Source organism: Pan troglodytes, chromosome 1, assembly GCF_028858775.2.
Source record: "Pan troglodytes isolate AG18354 chromosome 1, NHGRI_mPanTro3-v2.0_pri, whole genome shotgun sequence".
Lineage (NCBI taxonomy): Eukaryota > Metazoa > Chordata > Mammalia > Primates > Hominidae > Pan > Pan troglodytes.
Window position 1 is genome coordinate 107,069,073 of NC_072398.2, and position 15,253 is coordinate 107,084,325.

Here is a 15,253-nt window from a genome sequence, read left to right on the forward strand (position 1 = left end):
AGATCCCTCTAGCAAAAGCTCATTCAGAGGCAGACTCCTGAATGTCTAACAACTTCAAGAGTGAGCTGAATTGCATTTCTCCAGTCTCCGAACTTGGCATCAAAGAAGAAAAATTGGAGTAAAAAGGAGAGATGATGACAATGTGAGAGTGAACCAAGATACAGGGGCAGGAGCTGACGGGGTGGGAGGGTGATGGGAACAGAAACTATCAGGAAGCTCACTGAGGACCTGTGATCTTGCAAGTGGACTGGAAATCTTCTCCTGGAAGGCGAAAGCAGGCCAAGGGTCGCCTACAAGATCTGCTAACGGATGGTGATGGGTGGGGGACAGGCTTGGTGCCTCTGACTGGTGCAGTAGTTTCCTTACCTCTAAGTTAGTCCTTGCCTTCTTTAAAACATCATGTGTTCTGGTTACTGAAACAACAAAAGAGCACCACAGAGTAGAAATCACCAGCAGAAATTAACCCTACTTGCTTAGCGTGAGAATTCTAAAGCATTTATTTCTTTCTGGCTATTCAGCTTGGAGTCTCCTTCTATCCACCCCCTGTCCTCCCCTCCTTCTGCAGCCACAATTGCTCCTGGCACAGGAGGTTTGGGGACATCAAATCAGTCTCCACTCCCAACATCCCCAAGCCCCCCTGATCACTTCTCATCTGAAGCACAAGTGGGGCATCGGGAAGACTGCCTGTTTCTTCCCCCATTCCCTCTCAGGGAACCTACGCTGGCTGACGATGAACTGCTCCATGCTCTCCTTCTGTTGGTTGGCGGTCTTCAGACGCTCAGCTGTGCTCTGAAGGAGCCGCTCCTGTTTGGATACTTTGGTTCTCAGTTCCAGAAGTTCCGTTTCTGTTGATTCTCCCTGGATAAGAGGAACAGACTCTTACTGACCAGGCAGAAGGCCTAAAGCACCCTGTGCTTTGTGGCTCTTTCCAGTTCAAAGAAGGATTCTACAATCTTCTCAACCCTCCTGAACTGGATTTCCTCCTTCACAGCCTCGAATACCTCCAGCTGAGGACAGTTTAGGATGAGGCCATTAGGCAGGAATAATGAGACTCTGGAATTCCCCATGCAGACTAGCACAGGCCTACACACCTGTAGCTTAAGAGAACCTCGCCTCAGGCTGGTATCAAACTCCCAACTCTGAAGAGGACCTTGCTTTAGTCCTGATATCAGTTCTGTCACTCTCCCTTCACAGGTAAGATTGAGAGTTCAGAAGTGTTATGCTGGGGAGAGAGATCTGGACTCAGGAAAGTTTGCAAGTTTGTAAATATTTGTGCCAACATGAAGATGGCACAACACCCTCTCCCTGGAATTAGCATAGTTGGATCCAAAAGGTATTGGTGACATTGACCTGGAAGTAGAATCCCTGGGGAGGGGATCCTGAAACCTACCTACACAAGGGTCTGCCAATCAGAGTTAGCCTGAGCTCTGAGCAGATCCTGAGGGGAGGCTGACTTTCCCCAGGCCTGGTCCAGCGATGCCAGCTTAAGTTGTATGTTGGGATTCCAGGCAGTGGCTAAAAAGGCTCAGTCTCATGGGGCATTCTGTGATCATTTGACCACGGGACCTGTGGGGTGGGAGATGGGTGCTAAAGCTTTAACTGAATTTCAGCTCATCCAAACTTCAGAGAGGTAAAGAAACTGAACATTTGTGGATTGCCAGGGTTCTGATGTCTCCGCCTTCTCCACACTCCTTCCCCTTCTTCTTTGATTTCTTATCCAGGGTTCAGGGGGCTGGTGGGGAATGGGATGTATTTAGAGCTGCAATGAAAGCAGCCACCAAGGGTCAGAGATGTCCCTCCAGGGACACTCCTCTAAGTTCCTGTCTATCCCAATTCACTATGTGGCTCCTGATTTTCTGGAAAAGCTGTGACATTGAGGAGACAGAACAGTATTGGAGGGCAGGAGAACTGGGTTTGAACCGAGAAAGGACACTGGCATCTTACCACTTTGCCAGGCAGCACAGGGATGTGGGTGCTTGGCAGGGCCACTCTCCAGAACATGGTGAGGAGGGAAGCCGACTCCTCTAGGGCATGGTGCAGGGCACTGGTGCTGCTCCGAAGCTCATGAATGCCTTTGCTGCCTAGCACCTGGGGAAAGGTAACACCACAGGAGCGGAGAGATTACTTTCTTCCCCCTGCATGGGCTCAAGCTTCCTTTGTGAGTGAGGCGCAGAACATGGGCCTGCTTGAACCTGTGAAGCCCTCGCACAACCATTTGCAGCTCTCAGAACTAAGGTGCTGCTCCTTTTACCAGGAATGCCTTCCTCCACCTGCAGAACCCACAAGGCTTTCAAAACTCACCCCCCTTGCTATGTCCTCTATGAATCTGTTACCTTCCTTGCCTGAGATAAATGACCACATTTGCATTGGTGCTCTCACAGCACAGAGGATGACTTCTCATACTGCGCCTGTAGCCCCGTACTGTGCTTATCTACTTGGGTGTGTGTCTTGCATTCCAGTGTGGGGGCTCCATGGAGGCAGGGCTGTCCCTATGCATCCATGGGTCTCCAGCAGCTCAGACAGCATAGCCACAGGTTCCTGGTCTCTCTCACTGGCAAGGTGCTCTCAGAAGCTTTGCTGACTGCCTTCCCTCCCCTATGCAGTCTGCACAAGGAAATGCCTTGGCTGCCAGGCTTCTCACCCCTTCCACATGTGGGGGCCATACACCTGCAAATCCTTCAGTTTCTGTCCATCCCATTGAGTCGACTCTGCCCACATATGGTCATGTGCCTGCATGACTGTGGTAGATAATAAGCTACCAAAGGCTGCTAGGCAATGCCACGTGTTTCTGTGGGGCTGAGGGGAAATATCCAGTCAGGTACATCTGGAACAGAGCAGAACTCACAGTGAAAATAGGAGCTAGATAAGAAAGGGCCTGGCTGCTATGCACGGAAGAGGAAGCCTCAGCTGTTGAGAGATGCAAAGCATGAAAAAAACAAAAATGGTGGGAGAAGGAGTTAACATCAAAGGAAGAAAGGGCACAAGGAAAGAGTGCACCTAAAGCTTCAGGTGTGATTACCCCTGTGCCTTGGGCTTCAAGGCCAGGGAAGCTGCACGCTGATCTCACAAGAGACACTATCTTTTTGACCAGCAGCTTGCCCTCCGCAATCTGCTGTCTTAGGGCACTGTAGTCATCAATGTGGCCAATGACATGGCGGCCATGCTTATTGGCAAAGGAGCCATCAGTAGCATCACCCTCCAGCTTGGGAGGGGTCTTCATTACTGGAGAAGTATCCAAACCCAAGCCTGAAAAAGAAAATGACAACACAACAGAATCTTCTGTTATTCATAATGATATCCTCAGTTTGCTCCAACTAAAAAAGAGGCAGGAAACAAGAAAAGGACGAGGCTGGGAACAAGAAAGGAAGCCTTGGAATGTACAAGGGTGGGGCAAAGTCCATAGAGATCTTCTGGCTTCTATATTTTTATAACCTTTCTTACATTATCTCTTAATGATAAATTTGCCAGGAGACAATTTTTTCCTTATTGGCAAATGAAATAGGATGAATCATAAATAATAAGTTTCTGGGCAGAGAAGACACAGACAAGGAAATCAAGCTGGATACAGAGAGCGTTTTCAAGAATAGAGAGATTATGGCACAATGAAGCAAAAACAGCAGTAGGAAAACTACAGGAGGATGAACAATGGCAAGAAAGGCAGCCACAGAAGGTGCAGGGAGTAGGGCTAAAGGCCTTGGGGCATGCAGAGAAAACTCTCTAAATACAGATAATATGTTTAGAGACAACAAAAGGTTGTTTGCATTAATCACTTTCCAACATCAGTCCCTGGGCCCTTTAGTTGCCATATTTACCATGTGTTCTGTTGATTATGGCCTTTTCTGAGCCAGGAGTAGAGGAAGCAGAGCTGGGGAGGACCAGAGCTGGGGAATTCATACCAACATCCCGGACTGGAGGGGACACAGCTGAATCTAGGGGGTAAAGGCAACCACAGCTTTCAGGAGCCCTGGAACACCCTGCACATGAAGCACATGCACACCTAGCCGTCCCCACTGAGACCTAAGGTGGCAGGACTCTCCTCTTACAGAATTATCCATACCCCACAAGCAAAAGCAAAAGCCCATGAGTCACTGAGTTCAGAATGTTTCCATTCTTCAGAACAAAAAGATATTCCTTTAATGGAGGGGTGTTCCACGAGAATGTAACTTCTAGTTTGAAAAATTATTAGGTGTATTTTAATAAACCGATTCTTGAGTATAATTTGTGTGTGGTATCTAATACGATGCCCCGTAACTAAATGTAATATGTATAAATATACATAGTACATATTAAAATCTAGAATCAAGGGATCAAGGAATGAATGGATTCATGGGGGACTAAATTCAACATTCTAGTCATCATTCAGATGAGGTAATACTGAAAAAAATTGACTTGTATGGGAAGAACGGAGAGAGAGGGCTTGGTGGGTTAACATTGTCTTGCTGGAGACTAAAAAGCAACCCTATGGTGGAGGAATTGGAAAATATCACAAAGAAGGTAGAAAAGGTCCTGCTCAGGCAAGTGTGGCCCAGTGCCTGCTTTCCAGCTCAGGCCTCGGGGGTGCTAGAGAAAGATGGGCAGGGACTGCACCAGTGGGGCTGAGTCTTGGCTGCTGTGTGGGAAGCCAGAGAGAGAGGAAGGCCTGGTTAGAAAGAAGGAAGAGTTGGAGACATCACTGAACACCACAACCATCAGGGCAGCCCAGAGAAGGGCAAGGCATCCACCTAATGTAAGCTGAAAACAGCATAATCATGTTATTGTCACCTTCATTTGACAAATAAGGTTACTGTCAGATAAATGAGCATCTACAAGAACCAGAGAAAAATAAAGATTAACATGACCCAGAAATAGCTGGCAGGAGAGTTTGAAAGCTCAGCTTTAGAGAAACTGAACAGAAGTGGTTCCTGATTTGAATAAAATTGAAGGTATGGCCATGGAGGTGAGTGGAGATGGTGTACTAAATGGTGTATCAAAAGGAGAAAAGGACAGAGGAAGTAGAAATTGAATGATTTAAGAGACTAGGGGGACACCATTGACATTTCAATGAAAACTTGGAGAAGTGAGATTGATGGGGGATATCGAGAAGAGAAGGGGGTCCTGGTCAAACACGCCTATCTGAAAAGGCAGGCAAGGGGTGGGGTAGAGAAAGCGAATGATGGCCACCCGAAATAAATCACCCACCATCCAGGACTTCCCCAGAGCCCTGTTTCCTTGGGTGCAGGAACATTTTACCACACACTGAGTTCCCCACCTGTGAGGGAAAGGGGGACTAGAGAATCTGGGAAGGTCGGCAATACTGAGACAGGGCACAATGAGCTGGAAGGAACACAGACTGAAAATCACAACATCTGGTTCTGATCCTGGCTTTGTCTATAACTTCTCTAAACCCCCGCTTGTCTGTTAATATCTCAGGACCTAAGTTTTCTTATGTGAAATACAGAGATAGCAAAACCTGCTTTACTTCAGGTGAAATTATATATGTGAAAACACTTGGCTAAAACTAAAGCACCAAGCAAATCCAAGAAAAAGATATGAACATATACAGCTGCTAATTATTGAGCAATTCTTAGTGTGCCAAGCACTTGTAAATGATCTCATTTAATGGTCAAAATCATATAAGGTATATATTATTATTATCCTCATCTTAAATATAAGGAAACTAAGGCTTAAACCTCCGAGACTTTAAACACCTTGCCCAAATCAAACGACCTCTAAGCGGTAAACTCAGAATCTGGAGCCCAGTCTGACCTAAATCCCACGCTTTCACTCAGGCTGCTAGACTAGAGCATCTCTGATTTCAACCTGACTATAAGGAGCATGGACCAGGCAGACATCCTGGTGATCTCCCCACTGGCCAAGGACTTTCTAAGTCCCTTTTCCTTCCTACCTTGGAGGAGCAGCTGCTTGTTTCCAGGGTCAGCGCTGGCTGGGAAGTTCTGGTTAACAGAGGAGGGGCTGAGGCTGGCTTTGCCAGCAGGCTATCCAGCTGCTGTTGCAGCTGCAGTCACAGACAATTGTTCCCCTGAATGCTCTTCTCCAGCTGCCCTCTCAGAGCTCATACCTCTGCCACCAGGTGGCTCAAGTCACTGCTCAAAGGGATTTGGTGACAGACATCCAAGCTGTAAGCTGAGAGAGAAGAGGAGTCTGGTAACATTGACCCAAGTATTTCCAAGCACTTGTCAGAAGCCTCCTCTGTGACATTCTTTTCTGCCAAGGACCCCACTATCATCTGAGTCTCATGCAACCCATCTATGATGGAGATGTCACCATTTCTGTGTGTGGCCGGGGGATGGCACTGAGATGGCACACATCCAGTCTGAAACTTCCTTGCGATTTAAGTTACACACATGCACCTATAGAGCATTTGATTGGCAGATAAGGATAAGTCCGTATTTCATCTCCATAGTAACCTTAGTCCTGTAGGCTAAAGTATAGGATCCTCCAAGGTAGAACGTCAGTACTGAGCTAGAGAAGGGTAGGGGATGAGGGAGAAAGAGATTTCACAGTCTTCACTCTCAAAAATGAAAGAGGAGAAGGAGGAGGCCTTTTGGTAGCATGTGAGAATGCGAGTTGGGCACATTAGACCAGGGATTATAACTAAGCGAGTTTTTCAATTTCTCTCTCTCTCTCTCTCTCTCTATATATATATATGTGTGTGTGTGTGTGTATGTGTGTGTACATATATATACACCTACATATAGTGTGTATATATATGTTGTGTGTGTATATACATACTATATATAGGTGTATACATGTACATATATACATGTACGTATATATACACACATATATACACATACATATATATAAATATATATATGTACATATTTATAAATATATATATGTACATATATTTACCTCCATTCACCACATGTAGTCTATTTCTTTGTACTGGGGATGAAGAGATCTAAGAAATATTCTACAAGGCTACAATCCCTTATCTGAAAACCTTAAGGCCAAATGTATTTCGAAAGGTAAAATTTGTTTTAGTTTTTAGCAAGGCAACAGGGTGCATATATCATATGTAACATGTACCCAGTTGCAGGTGAACCACAATCCTTTATCAAACATACAACTATTTCCGCAATGAGCTATGTGAATATCCTAAGTAGATAAATAAAGACTTATGAATATCCTCATGTCAGATCATCTAGATTTTGTCACTAAATGAGTATTTGAAAAATTTAGTTTGGAGATCTTATTGAATTTTGAAATTACAGATAAGGGATTATGGAGCTTTAGTGGTTGTAGCTTTGAAATGAGTCCTAAAAGGCAGGGAGAAAAGCATGAAAGGAAAGGGAGCTCAGGATGAAGTAGTTTTAGAGACTTTGGTAAATAATCTACTCTTGAATTTTGCCCGAAGTTTTATGATGTTCCTCTCTCTCTTTCTCAATCCAAGTTCTCACTAAATTTTGCTTATTTTTTTAAGAGACATTTTAAAATCTATCTATACCCTTTCATCTTCCCAACAGTGCCTTATATTAGACTGTCATCTCTTAATGTGCCAGAATATCACTAGACCCATCCAATAGGTTTCCCAGATTCTAATGTCTCCCAATTCCAGGACATCCCCTGAGACTTAGCATCCTAAAGTTCTGTTTTCATCATATGCTTATCTTCTTTGAAAAAGAATAGACTTAGTTTCATGATCTACTCTACAGAATGTCAACTTTCACCCTGACCTGTGAGCTTTCATGGTTTGGTGGCTCTACTCCACCATCCTGACTTCTCACTCCCCCAACCCCAAGCTTCTCCTGTGGTCAGGCTGGTCCCACTGACCCAACACTCACCATGACTGTGTACTTAAGCTATTCTCCCAGCCTGGTGAGCCCCCTCTATTTCTTCAAGTTCCAGTTCACCTTCTCTTTAGAAAATCAGGAAACTAAATCAGGATTTATGATAATTCCAATCTAAATTCCACTGCCCTTCACGCATTGTTTAGCCCTCTGGAGGGACATAAAATACATGAGTTCTTTTTCACCTGACACTTCTTCAAATATCCGAAGCCAGTTCTCATGTCCTCAAGATCTTTTGAAAGCCTACATTTCTTTAGTTTCTTTGACCAGTTGGAGATTTCTGGTCCACACCATTCTGCGCCCTGTCTTCATTATGTTCCCTAGTGTGTCAATGCCCTCTTCAAAGATAGTGCCCCTTAATCTAACAATATTTTAGACATGTTCTCCACAGGCGAACATCACACTTACACTACTGTAGTGTCAGTTTGAGCTGGCATTTCTAGCAACCTCTGGCCTATGACTTACTTGTGTGATCATGTTTCTACCAAACCCCATACTCTCAAGTCCACAAATGGCTGCCTGTCCTATATTTCTACCCTCATCCTATATTTCTACCACTGATATTTTTAATCGAGCTCAGGATTTTGCTTTTTATCTTTGCTAAATTTCATGACATTGATGTCAGTCCTCTGTCCCAGCCTGCTGTGACTTATTCACATTATGTTTTGAATACCCTTCTCCATTTAAAGAATGAAGAAATATATCAAATTCTCAAATATTAGATTATTATTTCAGCAGGCAACAAAGTCTTCAATAAATGTCCTTAATATTTAAATCCAGGATTGAAATTTAGGTCCTATCAGTGGTATTTCTATAAGGGTTTTTTGTTTTCGTGTCTTTTAATTTTCTCCTGTGGGCAGGCTGGTCCCCACTGACTCAACACTCACCATGACTTTGTACTTAAGCTATTCGCTCAGCCTGGTAAGCCCCTGTATTTCTTCAAATTCCAGTTCACCTTCTCTTTAGAAAATCAGGAAACTAAATCAGGATTTATGAAAATTACATGAAAGGGCAATAAACTGAGTGCCAGATGTCACTAGGGAAAGGGTCAGGGTGGGAGCAGACTGCCTGCTGCATTGGGCTGAATGGGTTGTCAGTATGTATTACCGACAATATTAAAGGCCTTTTCAAATGATGATATCATTAGGATAGTTCTTTTGCTTTCAAAAATGTTATAATTTAGACATTGATAGGAATGTCTAGATTTTCTTAAAATAATTAGGAATGATCAGGCTGGATCTTGTTCGTGTCACCAACCTGTCACCTTGGGCTTTGTGTATGAGAGTTCTTATTGGGAGCCCCAGGCTCGGGTGGGAGTTTCTGAGACAGAACTCTGTAGCTTCCCATGATCTCCACAACTCCCAAAGGAAAGACCTCACTAGCATCCTATGCAAGGGCAAAAAGCTCATGGGGTGAGGGGAGAAGAACACATACCTTTCAGCCCCTTCTTGGAATTGCCATAAAGTGCCTCATAGATTTGTAACTCTGACTGGAGGGACTCAAAGAGCTGCTGTTTCTCTTCACACTGTTGCTGCAGGAGAACCAGCTTGTGCTGCAGTCTGACCAGGGAGAGGCAAGGCCCACTGAGATGGCAGAGCCACTCAGCCACACCAGAGCAACAAGCTGAGAGCCAGATGTCAACTCAGAGGGTCATAAAGGGTTACGGTTAGGGTTACATCTGAGCCCCAGATGTCAACTCAGGGGGTCAGGAAGATCATCACTTTTATTTCACAGATGTGGAAATGGTGGCTGAGGGAGGTCAAGTAACTTTGCTTGAAAACACACCATTACCTACATTAGTTCAGAGCAGAACAGACACACCAGCACAGTCTCCTTACTGCTCCTACAGTGCTCTTTGCATCCTGACAAGCAGTTACAGGGCTTATGCTGGGACCAAGCATCACAGCCAGTATAGAAGCTTCCTAGGTGATGGTGAGACTAATGTCCTATATCTAATTGGAAGCATGGGGACCCTTCTTTTTCATGTCTCTGATATACTGAAGACTTCTATAACAGAGTTTTACTCTCTCAACTTGGGAGTGACAAGGCATTCCCAGAGAAGTCCTTTCTTCTGCTCAAAGCGCCCCTCCCCCCACCCCACTGACACACAAAAATCAGGAATGGCAGAGGGAACATTGAGGTTTCCAAAAGAGGACACCAATTATCTTGCCAATATCCCTTCTTATATTGTAAGAATGAATGTAAGAATGAAGAATGCTACCTTCTCTGTCAATGGGTCCCCTCTTACCTGGAGTCGTTTTCCTGGAGGGAAAGACGTTCCTCCCTTAAACGCAAGACCTCTTACTGCTTCTCCCTCAAGTCTTCCAAAAGCTGCTGCCTTTCCACCTTCTGGTGCTCCAGCTCCTCTTCCAGCTCTTGAAGGTGGGATCGAGAGGACAGCAGAGCCTCCCTCAGGCTTTCCATCTCCTGGGAGTGCTCTGGTGAGAGGAACACAGGAGGATTGATTTATTTTCATGGGGCCAGAGCTCAGCAGGAAGATGACCCCAAGCACATCCGCCCTGACAAACAGAGCTAAGGAGCAGGGGGAAGGAAGGCCCTATGTTGGTGGGAAGAGCATGCTGGCTCAACATCCCCCGCAGCCTGGAGAATGGTACATCTCTGTCTTTGCAAAACCCTTCATTCCACTTATTTAATCTGTCCTACCTTGCTCTTAGAGAAATTCTGGTTTCTAATGCTCACCACTTTCCAAGTGCTCAGATACCATCTGTTCAATAATCGATCCTGATCGCTGTTATTTAACACGATGGCAGAATAGAAAACCAAATCCAAAACCAGCAAATTTAAGTAAACACAAATTTCTATAATACCTATGTAGATAGAATAATCCATAGCATAGTGGGCGAAATGATGATACATACCTCCAGAGCAACAGCTTTATCATGTATTCGCTGGCGAAGTTTCTCAAGCAACGTTTCATTTGCTTCAAGGGTTTTGTCTGAGTTATCTCGATACCGTAGGAGCTCCCGAAATTCCTGAGACCAAAACATCGTTTCTTTTATTCTTTTATCCAATATTAACTAAATTGCCAAGTAATTTGTTAGTTATTCAGGATAAAAAAACAAGATGTGATCACTCTCCTCAAAAGTAACAAGTTTAGCAGAGATAACAGACATAAATTGTAAAGTATTCTGCAACATACATCAGACACAACACATAGAATTAACTGTTGTGCAACATACGCTAGCCACCAGGGGAACACAGGATGCACTGCCTAACTCTGCCTGCAGGTGTCAGTAAAGACCTCACAGAGGAGGTAATATTTGCAGTGAGTCTTAATTAAAGGACTAGGATTTTCTAAGTGAAGAAGGGAGAGGAGGACATGTTAGAGAAAAAAAAATATGCACACTATGCATACAATGAAAAAATTGTACATTCAGTGAAATGTAGTGGATTCAATGTGACTGAAGCTTAGAGTAGGTGGCAGAACAGATCAGTCTCTTCTTAATGCTCCATCTTCCCCTCAAACTTTCATTCTATCATCAAAATTACTCTTTGGAAGTTTCTGTACAGTTTGTCTTCATCTATTACACTGAGATCAGTAGCCAAATATTTTGTCTTCCCAACATCCAGAAAAGTGTTTGACTCACAGAGGTGCTTAATAACTATTTTCTGAATATTAAGTCTTTATAAAAGACTTCATAAAAGACTGCATAAATCAGGGCTATATGTACTGTTTCTTACACTTGTTAGTAAGCATCTTAATTCACAAATTATATTTTCTATTTATTTTAAATCCTCCTGATTCCCACCTCTCAATGTTTTCCATATAGCAGGGACTCAGCACAGGTGGATTAATATCTTAAAATTATATAAACAAATTTCAGAGTTCTATGAACCCAGTGTTCATTGAAATCATGTAAACTCACCTGAAGCAACTGCTCCTTGTGACTCAGACTATGGTTTAGGTGCTGGACGTTTTGTTCCTGGGTTTGAATCTCATTGTATTTTTCAGCCTCCCAGGCACGAAGCTGTTGGCTCTTATTCTGCAATTCTTCTTGTAGCTGCTGCAAGGCTTTTCGCAATTCCTGAATTAAACATATTACCTTTTTAAAGAGATCAAAATTGTCACATGGTTATCAGAAATGACAACCAGACTTGTAAAGCACTTAAAAGCCATCACTCCCACTCTCACCAGAAAAAAGCTGAACAAACCGAACATCAATAACTACTTATATGCAACAGAAAATGGAGGTCCTAAGACATGCCCACCCTATGAAACCTGGAGCCATGGGCAAATACAGAGAATCACAACTTACCTGGATCAGAAACCACCACTGGAGCCAGCATTGGGTAGACATACTTCAAAGGGAGCTGGCTAATTGCTGGAGCTGACAGCAGCCTAGCCTGAGAGGTAAAAACTCCTGGGGGCCTAACTAGTGGGAGCCTCCCATACCTTCATGAGTTTTGTCTCCAGAAGACTTAGGGTGAGAATCAGAGAAAACTCCTTGAGTGCTTCTGGAGGGGAAGGAGAGGTAACTGTTGAAAAATATGCCCGGTGCATTCTGTTCTACTTAACAAACACGTGCCCTCAAAAGAAAATTCTGTTTCCAGAGTCTAACCAATGTAGGGAAAGGGAAATACCCAACTCCAGTGACCTCTAGCCATCCTGTCTCACCTAAGAGGGAACAAAATTTGAGAAGCACTTTTGAAGGTCACAGCCCAGGGGCACAGGCCCACCACAAGACTGAGACCTAATCATAGGATTATGGAACACTTCCCTCCCCTACTCCTTACCACTGTATCAATAGTCATATACATACATATACACACACACACAGTATATATAAATACACACACACTGTACACACACACATATATATAGTAAGAGAGAGAGATTTATTACATTTGATCCTCCATATCTGTAGGTTCTGCATCCATGGATTCAACCAGGCCTGACTCCAAAATATTTTTTGAAAACTTATTATTGTGTTTGCACTGTACATATATGGATTTTTTTCTTTGTCATTATTCCCTAAACAATACCACATAACAACTATTTACATAGCATACGGGAGGATGTGAGTAGGTTATCTGCAAATTCTACGTCATTTTGAGAGGTGACAGCGTGCTGGCAGTCCTCACAGCCCTCGCTCGCTCTCGGCGCCTCCTCTGCCTGGGCTCCCACTTTGGCGGCACTTGAGGAGCCCTTCAGCCCACCGCTGCACTGTGGGAGCCCCTTTCTGGGCTGGCCAAGGCCGGAGCCGGCTCCCTCAGCTTGCAGGGAGGTGTGGAGGGAGAGGCGCGAGCGGGAACCCGGGCTGCGCCGGGCGCTTGCAGACCAGCCGGAGTTCAGGGTGGGCGTGGGCTTGGCGGGCCCCGCACTCGGAGCAGTGAGGGCAATGAGGGGCTTAGCACCCGGGCCAGCGGCTGAGGAGGGTGTACTGGGTCCCCCAGCAGTGCCAGCCCACCGGCGCTGTGCTCGATTTCTCGCGGGGCCTTAGCTGCCTTCCCGCGGGGCGGGGCTCGGGACCTGCAGCCCGCCATGCCTGAGCCTCCCGCCCCCTCCGTGGGCTCCTGTGCGGCCCGGGCCTCCCCGATGAGCGCCGCCCCCTGCTCCACCAGTCCCGTCGACACCCAAGGGCTGAGGAGTGCGGGCGCACTGCGCGGGACTGGCAGGCAGCTCCACCTGCAGACCCTGTGCGGGATCCACTGGGTGAAGCCAGCTGGGCTCCTGAGTCCGGTGGGGACGTGGAGAACCTTTATGTCTAGCTCAGAGATTGTAAATACACCAATCAGCACCCTGTGTCTAGCTCAGGGTTTGTGAATGCACCAATCGACACTCTGTATCTAGCTACTCTGGTGGGGACGTGGAGAACCTTTGTATGTAGCTCAGGGATTGTAAACGCACCAATCAGCGCCCTGTCCAAACAGACCACTGGGCTCTACCAATCAGCAGGATGTGTGTGGGGCCAGATAAGAGAATAAAAGCAGGCTGCCCGAGCCAGCAGTGGCAACCCGCTCGGGTCCCCTTCCACACTGTGGAAGCTTTGTTTTTTCACTCTTTGCCATAAATCTTGCTGCTGCTCACTCTTTGGGTCCACACTGCCTTTATGAGCTGTAACACTCACCGCGAAGGTCTGCAGCTTCACTCCTAAAACCAGCGAGACCACGAACCCACCGGGAGGAACGAACAACTCCAGACGCGCGGCCTTAAGAGCTGTAACACTCAACGCCAAGGTCCGCAGCTTCACTCCTGAGCTGGGGAGACGGCGAACCCCACCAGAAGGAAGAAACTCCGAACACATCCGAACATCAGAAGGAAGAAACTCCGAACACATCCGAATATCAGAAGGAACAAACTCCGGACACGCCGCCTTTAAGAACTGTAACACTCACCGCGAGGGTCCACGGAAGAACCCACCAATTCTGGACACAATTTTATATAAAGAACTAGAGCATCCGTGGATTTTGCTATCTGCAGGAGGTCCTGGCACCAATCACCCAGTGATATTCAGAAATGACCGCACAGGAAATTGGTTCATGTGATTAGGAGTCTGGAAAGTTTGAAATCTGCAGTGTGGCCTGCCAGGTTGGAGGCTCAGGAGAACTGATGGTACAGATGAATTCCAAAGGCCGTCTGTCAGGGAATTTGCTCTTAGTCCCTCTTGCTTGAAAGGCTGCTCTTTTTGTTCTAGTCGGGCCTCCTACTGACGGAATGAGGTTCACCCACATCATGAAAAGCAATCTGCTTTTCCCAGATTCACCAATTTAAGTGTTAGTCTCATCCAAAAACACTCCCCATGTTGACACACAAAACTAACTCTCACGGGAAGAAAAGAAGTATTTTTCCAAAATTCATAAGCGATTCCAAACCATAGCCAAGAGGTTCAGAGAACACCCAGCAGGGTAAATACTAAAAACTCTACACCTAGGCATGCAAACCCTAGTAAACATTCTCTAGAGAAACAATCAACAGAAGGTTGATAGAAATAAAGATAGATAGAGAGAGAGATCGAGATTGATTTTAAGGAATTGGCTCATACAATTGTGGATGCTTGGTGAGACCAAATCTGATGAGGTAGGTGAGCAGGCTGGAGACTCAGGAGAGACAGTTGCAGTTCAAGTCTAAAGGGACTCTGCTGGCAGAATTCCTCCTCCTTGTTAGGGGGAGGTCAGGTTTTATACTATTAAGGCCTTCACCTGACTAGATGAGGCCAACTCACACTATAGAGGGTCATCTGCTTTCCTCAAAGTCCGCTGATTTCAATGTCTCATTTCATCAGAAAACACCTTCACAGAAACACCAGAACAATATTTGACCAAATATCTAGTCACCATGGCTCAGCCAAATTTACACATACAATTGAGCATCACAACATATAATATTGAAAATGTAGAAAATCAAAGACCAAAGAACATCTTGAGAGAAGCTAGAGAAAGAAAACACCTTACCTTAGAAGAACAAGGATGAGTATTACATTAGATTTCTCTTCATAAAC

General features: G+C 45.2%; 1 protein-coding gene across 1 annotated transcript in view; it reads right to left on the minus strand.

Moving 5' to 3' along the window:
• LOC129137513 (myomegalin-like) overlaps positions 1-15,253 on the minus strand; it is a 50,654-nt gene that overhangs the window by 27,987 nt on the left and 7,414 nt on the right. The window contains exons 2-11 of the mRNA XM_063815427.1: positions 11,681-11,857; positions 10,673-10,786; positions 10,042-10,231; positions 9,228-9,352; positions 5,885-6,123; positions 3,813-3,929; positions 3,020-3,246; positions 1,945-2,088; positions 720-858; positions 367-413 (exon numbers count right to left, since the gene is read on the minus strand). Coding sequence (XP_063671497.1) covers positions 367-413; positions 720-858; positions 1,945-2,088; positions 3,020-3,246; positions 3,813-3,894 — 639 coding nt within the window. The 5' untranslated portion in view covers positions 3,895-3,929; positions 5,885-6,123; positions 9,228-9,352; ... (1 more) ...; positions 10,673-10,786; positions 11,681-11,857. The remainder of the gene's footprint in view (positions 1-366; positions 414-719; positions 859-1,944; positions 2,089-3,019; positions 3,247-3,812; positions 3,930-5,884; positions 6,124-9,227; positions 9,353-10,041; positions 10,232-10,672; positions 10,787-11,680; positions 11,858-15,253) is intronic.